The sequence below is a fragment of the Lissotriton helveticus genome, chromosome 8 (genome assembly GCF_964261635.1).
Source record: "Lissotriton helveticus chromosome 8, aLisHel1.1, whole genome shotgun sequence".
In the NCBI taxonomy this organism is placed as follows: domain Eukaryota; kingdom Metazoa; phylum Chordata; class Amphibia; order Caudata; family Salamandridae; genus Lissotriton; species Lissotriton helveticus.
In genome coordinates, this window is record NC_136069.1 from 1,488,680,955 (window position 1) to 1,488,697,225 (window position 16,271).

Below are 16,271 nucleotides of genomic sequence, written 5' to 3' on the forward strand. Positions count from 1 at the left end.
CTGTGGGCGGTAAGTTGGATTATTTTAAGAATCGCAAGGATTTGCGCAGATTTCCACGCCAAAGGCACTTTTCCCTCACTCAGAGAGAAGTTGAGTAGGGAGCCTATAAGAGTGGCGAGATGTCGAGCCAGTAAAGCAAACAGTTTGGCTGGTATGATATCAATGGGGGATCCAGATTTCACTGCTGTCAGCAGCTCTTTTACTTTGGAGTCCTGCAAGGGAGGGAAGCGAGCCAGCACGTTATTCTCACTAGGCACTATAAGAGGGGAAGTGAGAGTATCGACGAGACTCACCAACCTAGGAAAGGCGTTGTAGATTTTTTCAATCTTATCTTCAAAGAAGTTGGAAATATTATCACATAAGGTCTAGGAGGGAGGGATGGGATTAGAGCAGGCAGTAGGAGATGTAAATAATTTAAGAATTGTGTACAGTTCCTTCCCTGAATTTCCACCTTCACTCAGTTGCACGTAGATGTATCTTTTCAGAGTTAGCTTCATGTTTTTATGGTATGAGTTTATTGCTGCTTTGAAAATATCTTTCTCTGACTGTGAACGACAATTACGCCAGGTTCTATCCAGCTTTTTACATTTCGATTTCTCTCTACGTAATTCTTGAGAGAAACAGACTGCCTGCTTTCTTAGCGATTTGGGCTGTGATGGCTTAGGAGGCGCTAACGTATCTAAGGCAGTCCCTATAGCGTGATGGAGTTCATTGAGTCTGCTAATAATATCTCTGGACTTAGTGAAATTAGGAGGCCTGAACACCTGCAAGAAGTTCTCTTCTGAGATTTTGTGCCAGTGGTGTGTAGTCTTCTCGCTATGGGGAAGGTTAGCAACCGTCTGATCAGGGCTGTTTATCTGGAAGTTGATGAGAGAGTGATGTGTCCAGATCACTGATACCGGAGGGAGGGAGTGAATATTGGGCGAATTAGTAAGAATGACATCAAGTGTGTGACCTGCTACATGGGTCGTCCCAGAGTTCTTAATTTCCAGCCCTAAAGTGGCCATGTCTGCTAAGTACATTGCGACGTCTGTGTTTTCTTTAACTTCGCTGTGAAAGTTAAAGTCCCCAAGTAGGAGAAAGTGCTTAGACGCAATGACATGTGGGGCGATCCTTTCCATTAATTTTAGGGAGAAGTCCTTTACAGGCCCTGGGGGTAGATAAACTAGAGCACCCTTCCAGTGATCCTGGGGAGAAAATTCAATTCTAAAGACACAGATCCCAGTTAAATAATCTATGAAAGTGTCTATTATTGTAGCCTCTAAGGATGATTTGAAGATAATCGCAACTCCTCCACCTACTTTGCTATCCCTATTTAGATGGAAGATGCGGTACTGCTCTGGAAGGGCCAAAGCAATGGTCGGAATAGAAAAATGTTTCAGCCAAGTTTCCGTTAGGAAACCTACATCGGGGCCCTTGGAATTCAGTAAATCCCATACCTCAGTACATTGTTTGGGTAGCGATCTCACGTTTATTAAAATGGCTTTCCAACTCACAGTTGAGATGGGAGCAGCCTTTTTTTGTATCTCCCCTGAGGGTCTGCTATAGAACTCTGTAGGGGCAGTACCTACAGGTGAACAGCCCCTCCAGATACGCTAAACAAGCATTAGCATAAAATTTATATGAGGCACCAACCTGACTCATTGACTGACGTAAGTGATTGAGTTCAGCGGACGAGCACAGATGGGTTTGCCTTAGATGAGCCTTCAGTGCGCCAGCGGTGCCCGCTGTGTGCGTCCGCTGCTCGTCCGCGGGATTCTGTCATTAAATGGACTGGCAAGGGGAATTATTCTCGCCCTCCCTGAGGTCTCTGAATTTCTCCCACAGCAAATTGACTTTTCCTAACTGGATCATAGTTGTGAATTGTTCTCTTTGGGTCATCCTTAGTGAGAAGATGGACAGTACTTACATTCTGTGCAGGTTGTTTCCCACGATGACATGCATAGCAATAAACACTGGAGCTGGAACCTGGTGAGTTAAATAGACTGTATTGGTTGCCATCCCTTCACAGTCCCAATGGTAACACTTTCCTCCTGATTAATCTACAGCCTTCTGTGCTAGAGCAGGATGTAGGCCTCCAAGCTTACAGAGTAGCAAACATTTCCTCCTCCCTCAATACACAATGCATGAGTTAGAGTTTCACACACTATAGTTCTGCATGTCATCTTCTACAGTGGATGAGTTGCAGTGGTGACAGCCCGTTTGCTGGGAAGGATGGCCTTTTTGCCCAATGAGGTCAATATCCACTTTATGGAGTACCATCCCTTTCGGTTGCCTGTTCAAGAGGACAATGGAAATGTAGCAAGGAACTTGGTCTATGCCTCCTGGAATGCAGAGGACTCGTGGACCACAGCGGCTTAACAAATGTCAGCATTCGTGATTCCAAGTGGGAACTGAAAGAACTGAGGAGTGGTGAAGACATATGTTGGATGCAGTAGTGGCTGGTACCGGACAAGGGTGGGTGGTCAGGGGGGACTTAAGAAAATAAATCACTTATCTTGGAATGGCTGGCCGCCGCCTCTCCCCGTCCTCTTCATCTTCCTTCTTCCTGTCTCCAGTCCCGTCAGCAGGAAGCAGCAGGAAGTTTCTGGTCTCCCAGTCTCCCCTAAGCCAATCACAGTGCTGCAATGCAGAGTTGTGATTGGGAACGGCGCTCAGACGGTGACAGGGAGTCTGTGTATGTTCCCCACCTGGCTGTAATGCACATGCCAAGTACACATGAACTGTTTGTCCGGCCCAAGAGGGCCGGCCAAACAGACATGCATACTTAGGGAGTGCAAACCACTCCTCCCCTGCTCGGGCCAACCCCACCCTGCCCCAACTGAGCAAGCCCACTGACTGCAATAGGAAAAATTAAATGATAATAACGATACGTTATTGTCATTTTATTTTTCCTTTTGCGCAGTTTGATGACGCTCCTTCGCCTTAGCAGAGGAGCCACTACTGGTTGGATGCATTGTAGACAAATAACTCTAATAGTTAAGCACAACTATAGCACAATCAAGAACCACATGTAGTGCACACACCCTGGCACAGAAGAGGATGTAGTGAAGCAAAAGCAAAATAAGTAAAATTGACTGGGCAAAAGAATAGCCAACTAATTTGTGTCATGTCATTTAAACCATTTCTCTGACACATTGTTACTCTAATGAGGCCGGTGGCATACATGAAAACATGCATTCATGGGTGAGATAAAGAGAAGCTGTGCTGGCAATTATCCATAAATAATACAGCAACAAGATATGCCCCCGAACCTTCCAAAATGTACCCTTCTGAAGAATAGTGAATGTATGAAACATGGGTCAAAGGTTACCAAGCACTGGGCTCCATAGTATGAGGAAAGATTGTACCATCATGTATTTGGGGATAACTGGAACAGACATGCCAGCCAGTGTGCAACTCCACCCACTTCACTTTGTTAAGTTACATCCACTTACAAAAACAATTATCAAATGTGTTCTAAATATACGGATTTAAATATACAGTTGACAATAATGTCATACATTTAAAATAAAAAATAAAAACAATAAAGAGAAGCGAAAACTAGAGTCTCCCACGCCAAGCTGCTGCAAAATGTTGAGAGGTGTAACTTAAGCGATTGTTGTGTTTAATGTTTACACCTCATGTTACCGCTTGTGAGCAGAAGTTTGGAAAGGCAGAATCGTTAAAAGGCAGGATGATTAAAAGCTGAGAAAGATCTGAACTCGAGAGGCCTCAAAGAATCTTCTGGCCTGCAATCTGTTCGAGTTTGGACAGCAGAGTGATTTCACGTGGGCGGAACAGCATTTTCCATAATAATGATGTGGAACGAGAACAGATTTTGTAAAACAGAAAAAGACCGGACGGGTGGCAGCTTTAATGAATGCTGATTTTAACCCAAAAAATAACATTATTGGTTGGTGGGTAAGAACAGGGCCGGACAGGCCTTTTATTTCACCGGGCATTTCCCTGGTTGTCCGGTTTGGAAGCCCAGGGCTGCTCCTGGGGCCTCTGTCACTTTTCCCCAGCATCCTGACGTTGATTGCAGCAGACACGGAAAATAGAGAATGGGGAGGGGGGAGGGAGAAAGAAAACGACTAGAAACGGACAAAAGAGAGAGAGGAAGCGAGAAAGTATGGATAGATGGAGGAAAAGAATGAGACGACAAAGGGAGCCGGACCTGACTGCCTGGCCATGTTTATCACTCTGGATTCTATTGTATTGTCAGTAACTAGTTGTAAAGCAAAGACCTTCAAACGCATAGCAGCTCTACATAAAATTTAAATAATAAAGATTGGTCTTTAATCTGACTAGGTAGAGGAATGGTGCCAATAATTAATCTAATAAATTACGGAAGACTGAATATCTTTTTTTAGCCTTTAGTTTTCAACGCTGGAATTGCCTTTTTCTCTGCTCTACACACTCCTAGGTAAAGCCACTTCTCGTACCATTGCTTGCCTCTTCAACTGAATGAAACCTTTGAACCATATACTAATCCCCCACCAAGATCCAACTACAGTTCTTGTATATTGAGCTTTGAACCATTTTCAAAATTCTATGACTTTCCACAAAAAAAAGCTACAATCCTCAGCCCACATTCTAACCTGGGCAGAAAATATCTGGGACATTTGTGCGTGAGAAATAAGGAAAGCAGCATTCTGAAATTTCCAGAGGCACACAAGAAGAAACTCCTTCACAGATCATCCCTGCAAATGTCCAAAGAAACTGGAATCGCCTCTGAGCTGTACGCACGCACGCGCGCGCCCAAATAGACACACACACTATTTTGGCTGCTATTTTCTATTTTTTTCTGAAATGCTTTGCCACCTATAACTACTAAGTGTTTGCCTGCGCACACAACTTGCCACCTATAACCCCACATTTTGACATGATATAAACGATAGTGCATCATTAACTCAAGCCCTCTGTTCAAAGTAAACTAAATAAAGTGAATCCCACGTGTGACTGCCTGCCACTAAAATTAATACACCCTGCTATATGGAATGTGTCCATTGTAAACAGTTGTCCTGTGGTTGCTCAATAGCCTCAAGGTAGAGTGCTCCTAATGTATAGCAGTCTGATATAATGATAGGGTTCCATTGGCACACTTCAGTCAATGTCAGGGATGCAATTATCCAAGTCATCTTGATTTATGCTCTGAAATGTCTCGGCAGAATGATGCCCAATCAATCAATCAATCAATCAATCATATAATTTGTAAAGCGCACTACTCACCCGCGAGGGTCTCAAGGCGCTTGGGTGGGGGATGCTGCTACTGCTCGAAAAGCCAGGTCTTGAGTAGTTTTCTGAAGGTCAGCAGGTCTTGGGTCTGCCGTAGGTGGATGGGGAGGGTGTTCCAGGTCTTGGCGGCGAGGTGGGAGAACGATCTGCCGCCTGAGGTCGCTCTTCAGAAGCAGGGGACTGTAGCGAGGGCGAGGTCGGCGGAGCGGAGCTGGCGAGTGGGGCTGTAGAAGCTGAGTCGTTTGTTGAGGTACGTTGGTCCGGTGTTGTGGAGTGCCTTGTGTGCGTGGGTGAGGAGCTTGACGGTTATCCTCTTGTTGACTGGGAGCCAGTGCAGGTCTCTCAGGTGGGGTGTGATGTGGCTACGGCGACAGATGTCGAGGATCAGGCATGCAGAGGCGTTCTGGATGCGTTGGAGCCGTCTCAGGAGTTTGGCCGAGGCTCCTGCGTAGAGGGCGTTTCCATAGTCCAACCTGCTGCTGACAAGGGCCTTGGTGACTGTTCTTCTCGTTTCAGTGGGGATCCACTTGTAGATCCTATGGAGCATGCGGATGGTGTTGAAGCAGGAGGAGGTGACGGCGTTGACCTGTTTAGTCATGGAGAGGGTGGAGTCGAGGATGACCCCTAGGTTGCGTGCGTGGTCGCTGGGTGTTGGAGCGGTTCTCAGTGCGGTCGGCCACCAGGAGTCGTCCCAGGAAGAAGGGTTGGATCCGAGGATGAGGACCTCCTTCTTGTCCGAGTTCAGCTTCAGTCGGCTGTTCCTCATCCATTCAGCAACGGCCTTCATTCCTTCGTGAAGGTTGGTTTTGGCGGTGTGGGGGTCCTTGGTGAGGGAGAGTATCAGCTGGGCGTCATCGGCATAGGAGAGGATGTTGAGGTCATGCCGACGGGCGACGTGGGCGAGCGGTGCCATGTAGATGTTAAACAGGGTTGGGCTGAGGGATGAGCCCTGGGGTACGCCGCAGATGATCTCGGTGGCTTCGGAGCGGAAGGGGGGAAGGCGGACGCTCTGTGTTCTGCCGGAGAGGAAGGAGGTGGTCCAGTCCAGGGCCTTCTCTTGGATCCCAGCGTTGTGGAGGCGCGTTCGTAGTGTGTGGTGACAGACCATGTCGAAGGTGGCTGACAGGTCGAGGAGGATGAGGGCCACCGTTTCTCCATTGTCCAGCAGGGACTTGATGTCATCGGTGGCGGCGATGAGGGCAGTCTCGGTGCTGTGGTTGCTGCGGAACCCGTACTGGGAAGGGTCCAGGATGTTGTTCTCCTCGAGGTAGCGGGTCAGTTGTTCGTTGATGGTCTTCTCGATGGCCTTTGCCGGGAACGGGAGCAGGGAGATGGGCCGGAAGTTCTTGAGGTCCTTGGGGTCCGCCTTGGGTTTCTTGAGTAAGGCGTTGATCTCGGCGTGCTTCCAGCTCTCCGGGAAGGTTGCTGTCTCGAAGGAGGTGTTGATGACTTTCCGGAGATGGGGTGCGATGGATATGCTGGCTTTGTTGAAGATGTGGTGTGGGCATGGATCTGACGGAGATCCGGAGTGGATGGTGTTCATGATCTCGATGGTGTCATCGTTGTTGATGTTGGTCCAGTAGAGCAGGCGGTTGGTGCGGATGGTGGTCGTGGGGGCGGAGGTCTCAGTGGATGTCGGGGCGGTCGTGGCATTGAAACTGTCGTGGATGTCTGTGATCTTGCGGTGGAAGAAGGTGGCCAGCGAATCGCACAGGTCTTGCAAGGGTGGGACGTCGTTGGTGTTGGAGCTGGGGTTGGAGAGTTCCTTCACGATGTTGAAAAGCTCTTTGCTGTTGTGTGCGTTGTTGTGTAGGCGGTCTTCGAAGGAGACCTTTTGGCAGATCTGATGAGGTGATGGTGTCTGTGGGTGGCATTCTTGTGGGCGGCGTGGCTGTCCGGTGTTCGTTCACGGAGCCAGATCTTCTCCAGCTTTCGGCAGGTTTGCTTGAAAGCCCGGAGGTCTTCAGTGAACCAGCTGGCTTTCTTGTTGGTATGATTGTTGGAGGGTTTCTTGATCGGGCGAGGGTGTTGGCACAGTCGTTGATCCACTGTCTGAGGTTGCGGGCGGCGGTGTCGGGGTCGGTATGGTCGGCGGGTGGGCTCTGGGCGAGGGTGGTGGTTAGCTGGTCTTCGGTGACTTTGCTCCAGCAGCTGTGAGGCATCTGTTGGGTGCGGTGGTGCGTGGTGGGTTTTTTGAAGGTGAAGTGGATGCAGCGGTGGTCGGTCCAGTGGAGTTCGGTGGTATGGTTGAAGGAGACGTGGGGGCTTGCGGAGAAGATGGTATCAAGCGTGTGACCGGCGGAGTGGGTGGGTTTTGTGACGAGTTGTCTGAGTCCGAGGTTGGCTAGGTTGTCGATCAGGGTGGTGGAGTTGGTGTCGTCATTGTTCTCGAGGTGGAAGTTCAGGTCCCCGAGGATGATGTAGTCCATGGAGGCGAGGGCGTGTGTGCTGACGAAGTCGGCGATGGAGTCGCTGAACTGTGGTCGGGGTCCGGGCGGTCTGTAGATGAAGGTTCCTCTGAGGGTGGTGTTGGGGTCGGTGTGGATCTGGAAGTGCAGGTGTTCGGCGGTGCTGGGGGTGTCGTCGGTGTTGGTCGAGACTCTGAGAGTGTTCCTGTGGACGATGGCGATTCCACCTCCCGCCCACCGTTAGGAGCAAGTTTCTGACACGCAAAAAGGTAACTGCCCTATTTTAGAATGTGAGCCAAACAACAGATTTTTTTAAGCATGCTGAAAAACATTTCATACACCTTTGTGACGTGGGAACCTTTTTCCTGCTTAGACTGCAGGGGTTTTGATTGGTTATAATATTAGACTTTCTAGTCTCCTACAATCAGTTTTTAGTGGACCAGCTGGATCCTGGAGTTGAATTAATTTTATGTACTGTGACATGGTTGCTATTCAGAGGTTCTAGTTTGTCCAGTACCTCCCTTTGAAGCATTGTATCAGGCTACTTACAAGTGGTAACGTTGAGAGCGCAGTGTGTGCTTTGAGATTGCGAGCATTGGGCTGTGTGTGGATCTTTGTGGAAGGGTAGGAATGCAAGGTCAGCAGGAGCACTCAAGACAGGCAAGGGTCCTTGGGTCAGGCTGCTTAGCAATGTGATGTTGTGCATACCTGCTATTAAGCAGGTTTTCGAGTAAATGAGTGTAAGCCCCAGGAGACATATAACAGTGAGGAAAATTCGGTGGTGCTTGAAGAAGTGGATGCTTTTGTGACCAAGTGACTTGAGACACTGTGCTAACCAGGGCCTCCTCCAGTGGCGCAGCTAGACCTTCGGCTGACCGTGATGTCCCCTGAGTTTGCCACCCGGGGCGGGTGTATGAAGATTGGGGGAGGGAGTGGTGATGGCGATTCCTGCAGCGGCCACCCCGTGAAATCCACAGGTAAGAGAGGGGGTCTGGGAGGCCGCCGCCCCCAAAACTCATGCCGCCCAGGGCAGACCAACGAACCCCCCACATCCACTGGCATCCTCCAAATGTCAGACATCCCCTCAAAGATCTTGTTTACCCCTAATGCTGCAAGGCACCTTTTCTTAAAGGATGTCCAGTCTGCCATGGGTCAAATGGTATTCTCATTCTATTCAAAATCCCTTCTGGGGATTAGCTATCCTAATGCATTTGCATGAAATCCTGCGTGGTGGTCTTGCTGAAAGGGTGTGCTGTATCTTTGCTACAGTCTTGGCGTTAGTTACATATCTTTTCTATAACTGTGAGCCTGTGATCTGCAAAATCCTGTCTCATATGCCTTCAACGTAATTATTTATCTCATAGCTAATGAAAACCTAATGTGATGCATTAGCATCTTTTATACTTTGGAGAAAACAATGCTTCTTTACACATCTAAATCTTATATTTAGAACTATTGTGTCTGTTATATGCCCTACTTTGTGGCTTAATAATTTCATAGCTCAAAGACTGGCAAATTTGTGGTTTGTTGTGGCTCGTAGCGACCAGTGGCATCGCAAGGTCAGGTGGTACCCGGTGTGGAAAATTTCTTGTCACCCCCGGCTTGACAAAATGGCAAAAATCTGTGTTTAAAACACACATTTTTGCCATTTTGTAACTCCCCCTCAGTGAAGACACCCGGGGCAGCCTGCACCCACTGCACACCCCTTCCTACGCCATTGGTAGTGACAAATGCATTTCTTATAAAATGGCTTGTCCTTAGCTTACAGACGAACGCATTTGTGGCTTGTAATGTCAAATGCACCCATGGAATATATATTGGATAGATCTAAGCATGAAAATTATACATACGTTGCCATAAACACGACCCCAAATATGGCAAATACATGACTCATATCTTGGCAAATGGCAAGCTCACAGACGGGGCCACTTGAACTGTGCAGCATTGCAGAACCAAATTATGCAACAGGACTAATTACTATATTAGGTGAAAAGAAAATCAAAATATGCACTGATTATACAGCATCTCTTTACATTAAAACAGCTCTTCTGAATAGGGTAGTGCTTTTCTCTTCATTATGTACTTGTCCACTAAGAGGTACTTTAGCATTCGAGGCAGGAGCTTTTAAAAACATATACAACATATGTAGGATTATTCTAAAATGTTGAAATCACTGCGGCTTACACAACGCCTGCAAAGTGAACATACATTTGTGTTATAGTAAAAATAAAATTCGGAAAAAGGACTCCTTTTAACCACCCTGTTTAAGTTACATTTTAGTATTTAAGGTTTTTTTTTGTTTTCTGTTCAGACATAAACCCTTCCCACAGACCAATGTTTACTCTATCTTGTCAATGATGTCATCTCTTTAGATGACTAACAATTAATAACCGAAGCTGACCAGTTAAATCTCATAGTATCTGGTGGCACATTGCTCCTCAGCTATAGCTATTTTAATAACATTTGATCCTTTTGAGAAAAAAACATTTTTTATTGCGTAAATCAGCAAATTATGCAAAAGATGAAAGATTATAGGCCAAGTGCATCAAATTCATATTCCAACAGAAAACTTAACAACTGCACAATCTCATTTTTCCAATAGCATGCATGTAGTATTTCAGATGTATGTATCATGGGAAACAACCTTTACACAGCCATTGCATCACACTACATTTACAACACAGTCATTAAATCGCAACATCCTTTACAACGCATGTGACTGCAACGTGTCCATTACATTGCATATCACTACAACGCTTGACACTACATCGCATGTCACTACAACGCAGGCATTAAATCACATGTCATTACAATGCATACCATTACAATGCATAGTACCCTACACTATTTAACACTTACCCTACTGTTGCACCCCCTGGAGTTAGAATTGTAATTTTTACCCCTACACTATCCAACACTTACCCCACTGTTACACCCCCTGGAGTTAGAATAGTAATTTTTACCCCTACACTGTCCAACACTTACCCTACTGTTGCACCCCCTGGAGTTAGAATAGAAATTGTTGCCACTACACTATCCAACACTTACCTTAAATGCAATGTAATTTTATGTGTTGTAAAGGTATTATGCGATGTAATGGAATGCGTTGTAAGTGTAGTTTAGAAAAATTAGTTATAGTGGTATGCAATGTAAATGTATGCATTGTAATGGAAGTTGCGATGTAAAAACTGCATTGTAAAGGCATGCATTGTAAATGTATGCGTTGTAATGTCATACATTCATGTATCATATCAGCAAACTCATAAAGATACACTGCTGCATGATTCAAGCAAACAGCATCTGCTTGTTTGCTACAATTTGGATACACTGGTTGAGATCAAAGTTAGAATGTCCATTTTTAGCCGCAGTCCAGAAGAGGACTTGGAAATCATAGACTGTTTCATTGTTTCTTTTTGCAACAATCGCTTATTGTGTGTGCTTGCTTGTAATTTATTGTCATATGTTAGTATTGCCCACCCCTCATTTTTCTGTCTTCTAAGCATGCACTTTTTATTGTGAACCTTGTTGCTTACTTAAAGTCTGATTATGAGTGGTCCAGGAAATTTCAATCTCTCTTCAAACATCTGTTTGCACAGGATCTCAATTATAAGTAGTGCAATGTTTATTTCACCCCATACTACAGAGGTGTAATAAAGTCTATCAGCCAGATTCATCATTGTCCCGTTTTGCGAGTCCTTAATAGCGATTATTAAGGAATCGCTATTAAGGACTTGCAAAACGGGATTCATGTAGAAATCGCGATTCCTACAGCTTCCTTATTTGCGATTAGCAATTTGCTAATCGCAAATAAGGATGCGATTTCAAGGGTGCCAGGGGTGTCCAAAGGACACCCTGTAGCACCCCTGAAATGAAAATGTAGACTGATGTTGCGCATACACATGTCAAAAGGACATGTGTGTGTGTAACATACAACATGGAAAAATGCACTAAAGTGCATTTTTCTAAGTTTTCGCTATTTACCACGAAGTCAGACTTCGCGGTAAATAGCGGCCAAAAATTGCGAATTCGCAAATTTAAAATGGGTAATGAATTGCATTTAAGGAATCTCAAATAGAGATTCCTTAAATGCATTCCTCGCAATTTTGCGATTTTGCTATTAGCGATTTTTGCATTTGGGATGATGAATCCCAAATGCAAAAATTGCGCTCGCAAAGGGCCAGATTCTCAGAATCTGGCCCTTTGCGAGCGTAATTTTCAATGATGAATCTGGCTGCATGTCTTTCAATCAATTGCGTCAGGTAAAAATTGCCAGATATTAAAGAGTGAAAGACCTAGAAAACACAACACTTAGCACCAAGTTTCCCATGTTATGCCCCATTTTCAAGACAAAACTCGGGAAGGGCGATAATATTATCACACAGGATACATTTTGTATTAAAATTTAACAGATGCAACATTTATCCCATCCATCCTTAGACCTGCAATAATCAGGCTGTCTGACTTGTAGAAGACAGTTAAAATACAGTGAGGCAAATGTGAGATGTTTTAAAGAAAATACTTAAAAGCCTTTCAGTGCTGCGAGTAACGAGGCATGATACACAGAAGGGGCGTGCAAAAGGCGGGGTGCATTTCAGGGCAGCAGTTCCTCCATGGGAGGAGGTTACAAGGTCTCTACATATGTAATTGTTCGCAAATTACACTCTTTCTTTCCTCACTGGTGACTAAATTGCATAGAGGTTCTATAAAAGTGAAGCTCTGCACACCCTCTGTCTTACACTGATGCATAAGTATGCCAATTACAAGGCTGCTAATCAGGGCTATAAATGGCCCACTGGGTGGGTGGAAGGATCAGATCGGAAGCACAGTGTGGTCGTCCAAGTGAGCAATATTCAAATTGCCCACCTGGTTTGCGTTCAGCCGAATTGCTGCTCATATGCCGAACTCCTCTCCGGCACATGGCCATTAAGGCAGCAGCATACATTTGATTTTCTATTTCTATTTATGGAACATTGTTTACAAATCTCACTTATTAAAAATAGTACTTGGGCTATCCAATGGTACAATCAATTCTCAAAAGCAATGAAGCAGTATTTTTAATGTTACTCATCAATGAGTACATTAATCCATTACAATTAGGACTCCACGTTCCATGTTATTTATTTTTTACAGTTTAATAAAGAACCTAAAAAGGGAAAGTCTAATTGAAAAATTTAAATACATGGGGCCTGATTCACAAAGAGCCTCCGCACTCGTGGTGGACACTCCGCAGTTTGGGCGGAATCTCCTCAATGAGAATTCTCACTGGGTCTTTCTTCGAAGGATAGCCAGTAAAGCCTATGCCTTACGGTTGTCACACAATCATATTTTTTGTTTACTTATCAGTTTTGCTGCCTAATTCTAGATATTCTGGCGCCTAGCCCTGTGGGTTGGCTGCAAGACTATAAAAGGAGATGCCCCAGCCTCAGCACCGCAGGTGTGCCCCAGCTCTATTGCAAAGGGCCTTATAGGAATGAAAAATACAATTAATCATTCAAAAAAGAATTTGAACTGAATATTATTTGAGAAAAAGTGTTGCAGATCCACAGCAAAACCATTAACGATAACAATACACATGTTGGTGTTAATTCCACTCTATATTTTAATCTTTTGGACTTACTAAAGTAACTTGCCAATTTTGAAGTATTAATTCTAAGGTATTCTTTCACAGTTTTTGTGTTTGTTGCTTTTCTAAGTTGTAAGTCCGAATGTTTTATGTGGTTCCCCATTTGTGTCTTCCATATTCATTGAACTAGGACCACATTTAGCAAATCTTTTCAATAGAGCGCCCTTGACTATACAGTGTGCCTGTTTGCCCCCTCTCATGTCCAAAAACAATCAGCCACTGTAGCTTTCAACGGCAAGGCCTGTTCATTGCAAGTCAGTGCGAAATGTGACTTGTAGAAGTTAAATCCTCCCCTACTCTTCCCTATCCTTGCCTTTGCCCTTTATTTGTTGCAATTTAGGTGACTTTTAACATCTCTGTTGCCTTCTCTACCATCAACCCCACACACACATTTTAACAAACCGGAAAGGACAATTGCTGTCACGCGCTGAAGCATCAGAGTTAATTGCCCTTCAGACGCAGGGTCTGAACCTCTGTCTTTGTCTCCACAGCGATGGCTGGGCCGACAGGTATGATGTCACGGACGGGTACCAGCGCGAGGCTGTCGGAGGAATAACCATCAAACTGCAGTCTCCCGACGTGAAATGGTTCGACGATTACTACCTGCAGCTGCGACCCGAGACCAATCACCGAAACCCCTGGTTCCAGGAGTTCTGGCAGCACAGGTTCCAGTGCAAGCTGAAAGGATATTCGCAGGAAAACCCCAAGTTCAACAAAACTTGCAACAGTAAGACATTATACACTTTTTTATTTACAAATCAAATCATAGCAGAATTAGGATTGGAATAAAATGTTGGCTTAATCTTTCTTACACATAAAGAGTAATTTTAGAAAATCATATTGAAATTTCCAGTGTTTATGTGTGTGACCCTAGTCATGAAGCTTTAGATTACCGAAGAGTTCGAAGCAGACAGCTAAAAGCATTACTTGGAGCAGTTATTTGGACAGTGACAGTAGTTTACTTGTGATTTGTATCAGCAAGTTGATGTATATAACTTGAGGCTGTAAGTGTGAAAAGTTGCACTGTCTAACCTTGAACCAAAATTAGTTGGCAATCATTTTTTATAACACATCATCTTTTTCAAGATAAAGCTGCATAAACATTGACATTCGATTGCTCAACCATACAGAACAGTGTGTCAATAAAAAGGCGTTACACTTCCCTGCTGCCCTTTCCTATGATGCAGCGCTTTTATCTCCATCTTCAGTCCAAAGTGAAACTGACTGATGAAGCGATATTAATCCCCTTTAGGATTTTGTTGCTGCTCACTGGATCTAGTCAACGTGTAGATTCGACAGCAAACAACATTTCATAATTAAATGTAAAGCAGCTTAGGCTTCACAATAAAAACTGGCAAGTATTAAAATGAAAACCATGAAGGTTTATTGAAAGCGAAAAAGCATTTCAGAAAGCAAATAAACGGTGGGGGCTCAGTCAGACAGTCATTTGTCATATAAAAGCATGACGATCAGAATGACATACAAATCATGAAATAGCAGAATAGAGTATAATACAGCTCAGTAAATAGGCCATAAATCAGAGATCAGACAGATAGAAAGATCAAGGTTAAGAGGACCTAACTTCTTCTGGGTAAAGCTCATTTTATAGGGACCCTACCCAATCATATAACAGTAAGAACAATGCAGTGCCAAACCACAATTTCCAGCACTGCCCCAGTGTTTCATTTCTAAAATATTAAGTGCCAGGGCTCTAACCAGGAGGCCACTGCAGCTTGCACCACCCATCACCCTTGCTTTGCTGCCAAAACAACTACTAACCATCTTTCTGGCATGTTAATGTGACAGTTCAGATGATTCCAGGTCCCTAAAGCTAAAGGAATGGCTGGGGAGGCAGGTATTAGCAATTTTAATGTAAACTGTATTACTAAACAACCATTGTTCTGCTCATCTCTAAATTAGAGGAGCAGCGTTACCATGTGATAGACTGTTCTAAGTTTGGTGTTGACAATTAGGCGCCGGTGCCGAGCACTGGAAACCAATTAAGTGTCGGTGCTAAGCACCAGAAAGCACCGGCTGAAATTAAGCACTGTGCCCCATAGACTTGTCCTGTGAAATAAAGGCCTTTAAAATTAGTTTTAAATTCAACATAATTTTTCAGCAAAATATCTCAAATTCAATATGTTAATCACACCATGTTAATACAATTGTTCATTTTCATTAAAACCACTATGTGAATATATATGTATATATACAGTAATAAATATCCTAAACTGTGAGGTCAGTGTCACATGCTTTTTATACCACTTGGCCCTGCTAGCTGTCTGTGACATATCCAACTTCTGGAATAGCAACTAATACATAATGTCAAAATTGAAAAATACCACGCTGTGACATGAAATCAGTTGGTTACTGTTAGTTATGCCACTCAGAGTGGGTGCTACTTGAGTCAACAGCAATTCCCAGAAGCCAAAAACAAAGCTGTAAGAAATAGTGTTATTAGTTGAGAAGGGTAGAAGCCCTATACAAATTATAAACACAATCCTTGTCAGGGTGAACTTCTACATTAAGCTCTGCTTAACCATCTGGTAGCTTGGCACAAAAGCATACTGTTAACAACCAAAGGCATAAGGCCTGGGTGGGCACTCCAACAGAGGCCAGCAGCACACGTAGTGATGGCCAGCTAGGCAGCAGCAGGGAGGCCTCTGGAAGCTTGTTGTGTCCCAGTAGCTTTCACATGAGGTCAGACAACTGACTATTGGAGTCACTCTCAGTATCCTGGGTTCAAGGCAAGCAGGTCCAATCTTCCTTCTTCAGTCAGCAGGGCAGCCCCTCTTCCTAAGACGACAGGACAGTCCTTCTTCTAAATCTTTCACATATCCGGGAGTGATCTGATGAGATGTACTGAAAGACTCACTTTCATACCTGGTACCAGCCTTTGTCTGAGGGAAACCCCTGAGTCACCCCCAAACCTGGTTCTGGTCAGCCCTTCCCTCTCCCCTGGCTATAAACTGTAGTGAATCAGGCAAGGACCAGCCTAGTGTCAGGTTCCTTTGTGTGTG

The 16,271-nt window shown here is 44.7% G+C and overlaps 1 protein-coding gene across 3 annotated transcripts in view; it reads left to right on the forward strand.

The window, feature by feature from the left end:
* The window catches only part of GRM5 (glutamate metabotropic receptor 5), a 967,370-nt gene that overhangs the window by 580,859 nt on the left and 370,240 nt on the right, over nt 1-16,271 (forward strand). For all 3 annotated transcript variants that reach the window (XM_078658429.1, XM_078658430.1, XM_078658431.1), the window contains exon 3: nt 13,743-13,978. In XM_078658429.1, coding sequence (XP_078514555.1) covers nt 13,743-13,978 — 236 coding nt within the window. The remainder of the gene's footprint in view (nt 1-13,742; nt 13,979-16,271) is intronic.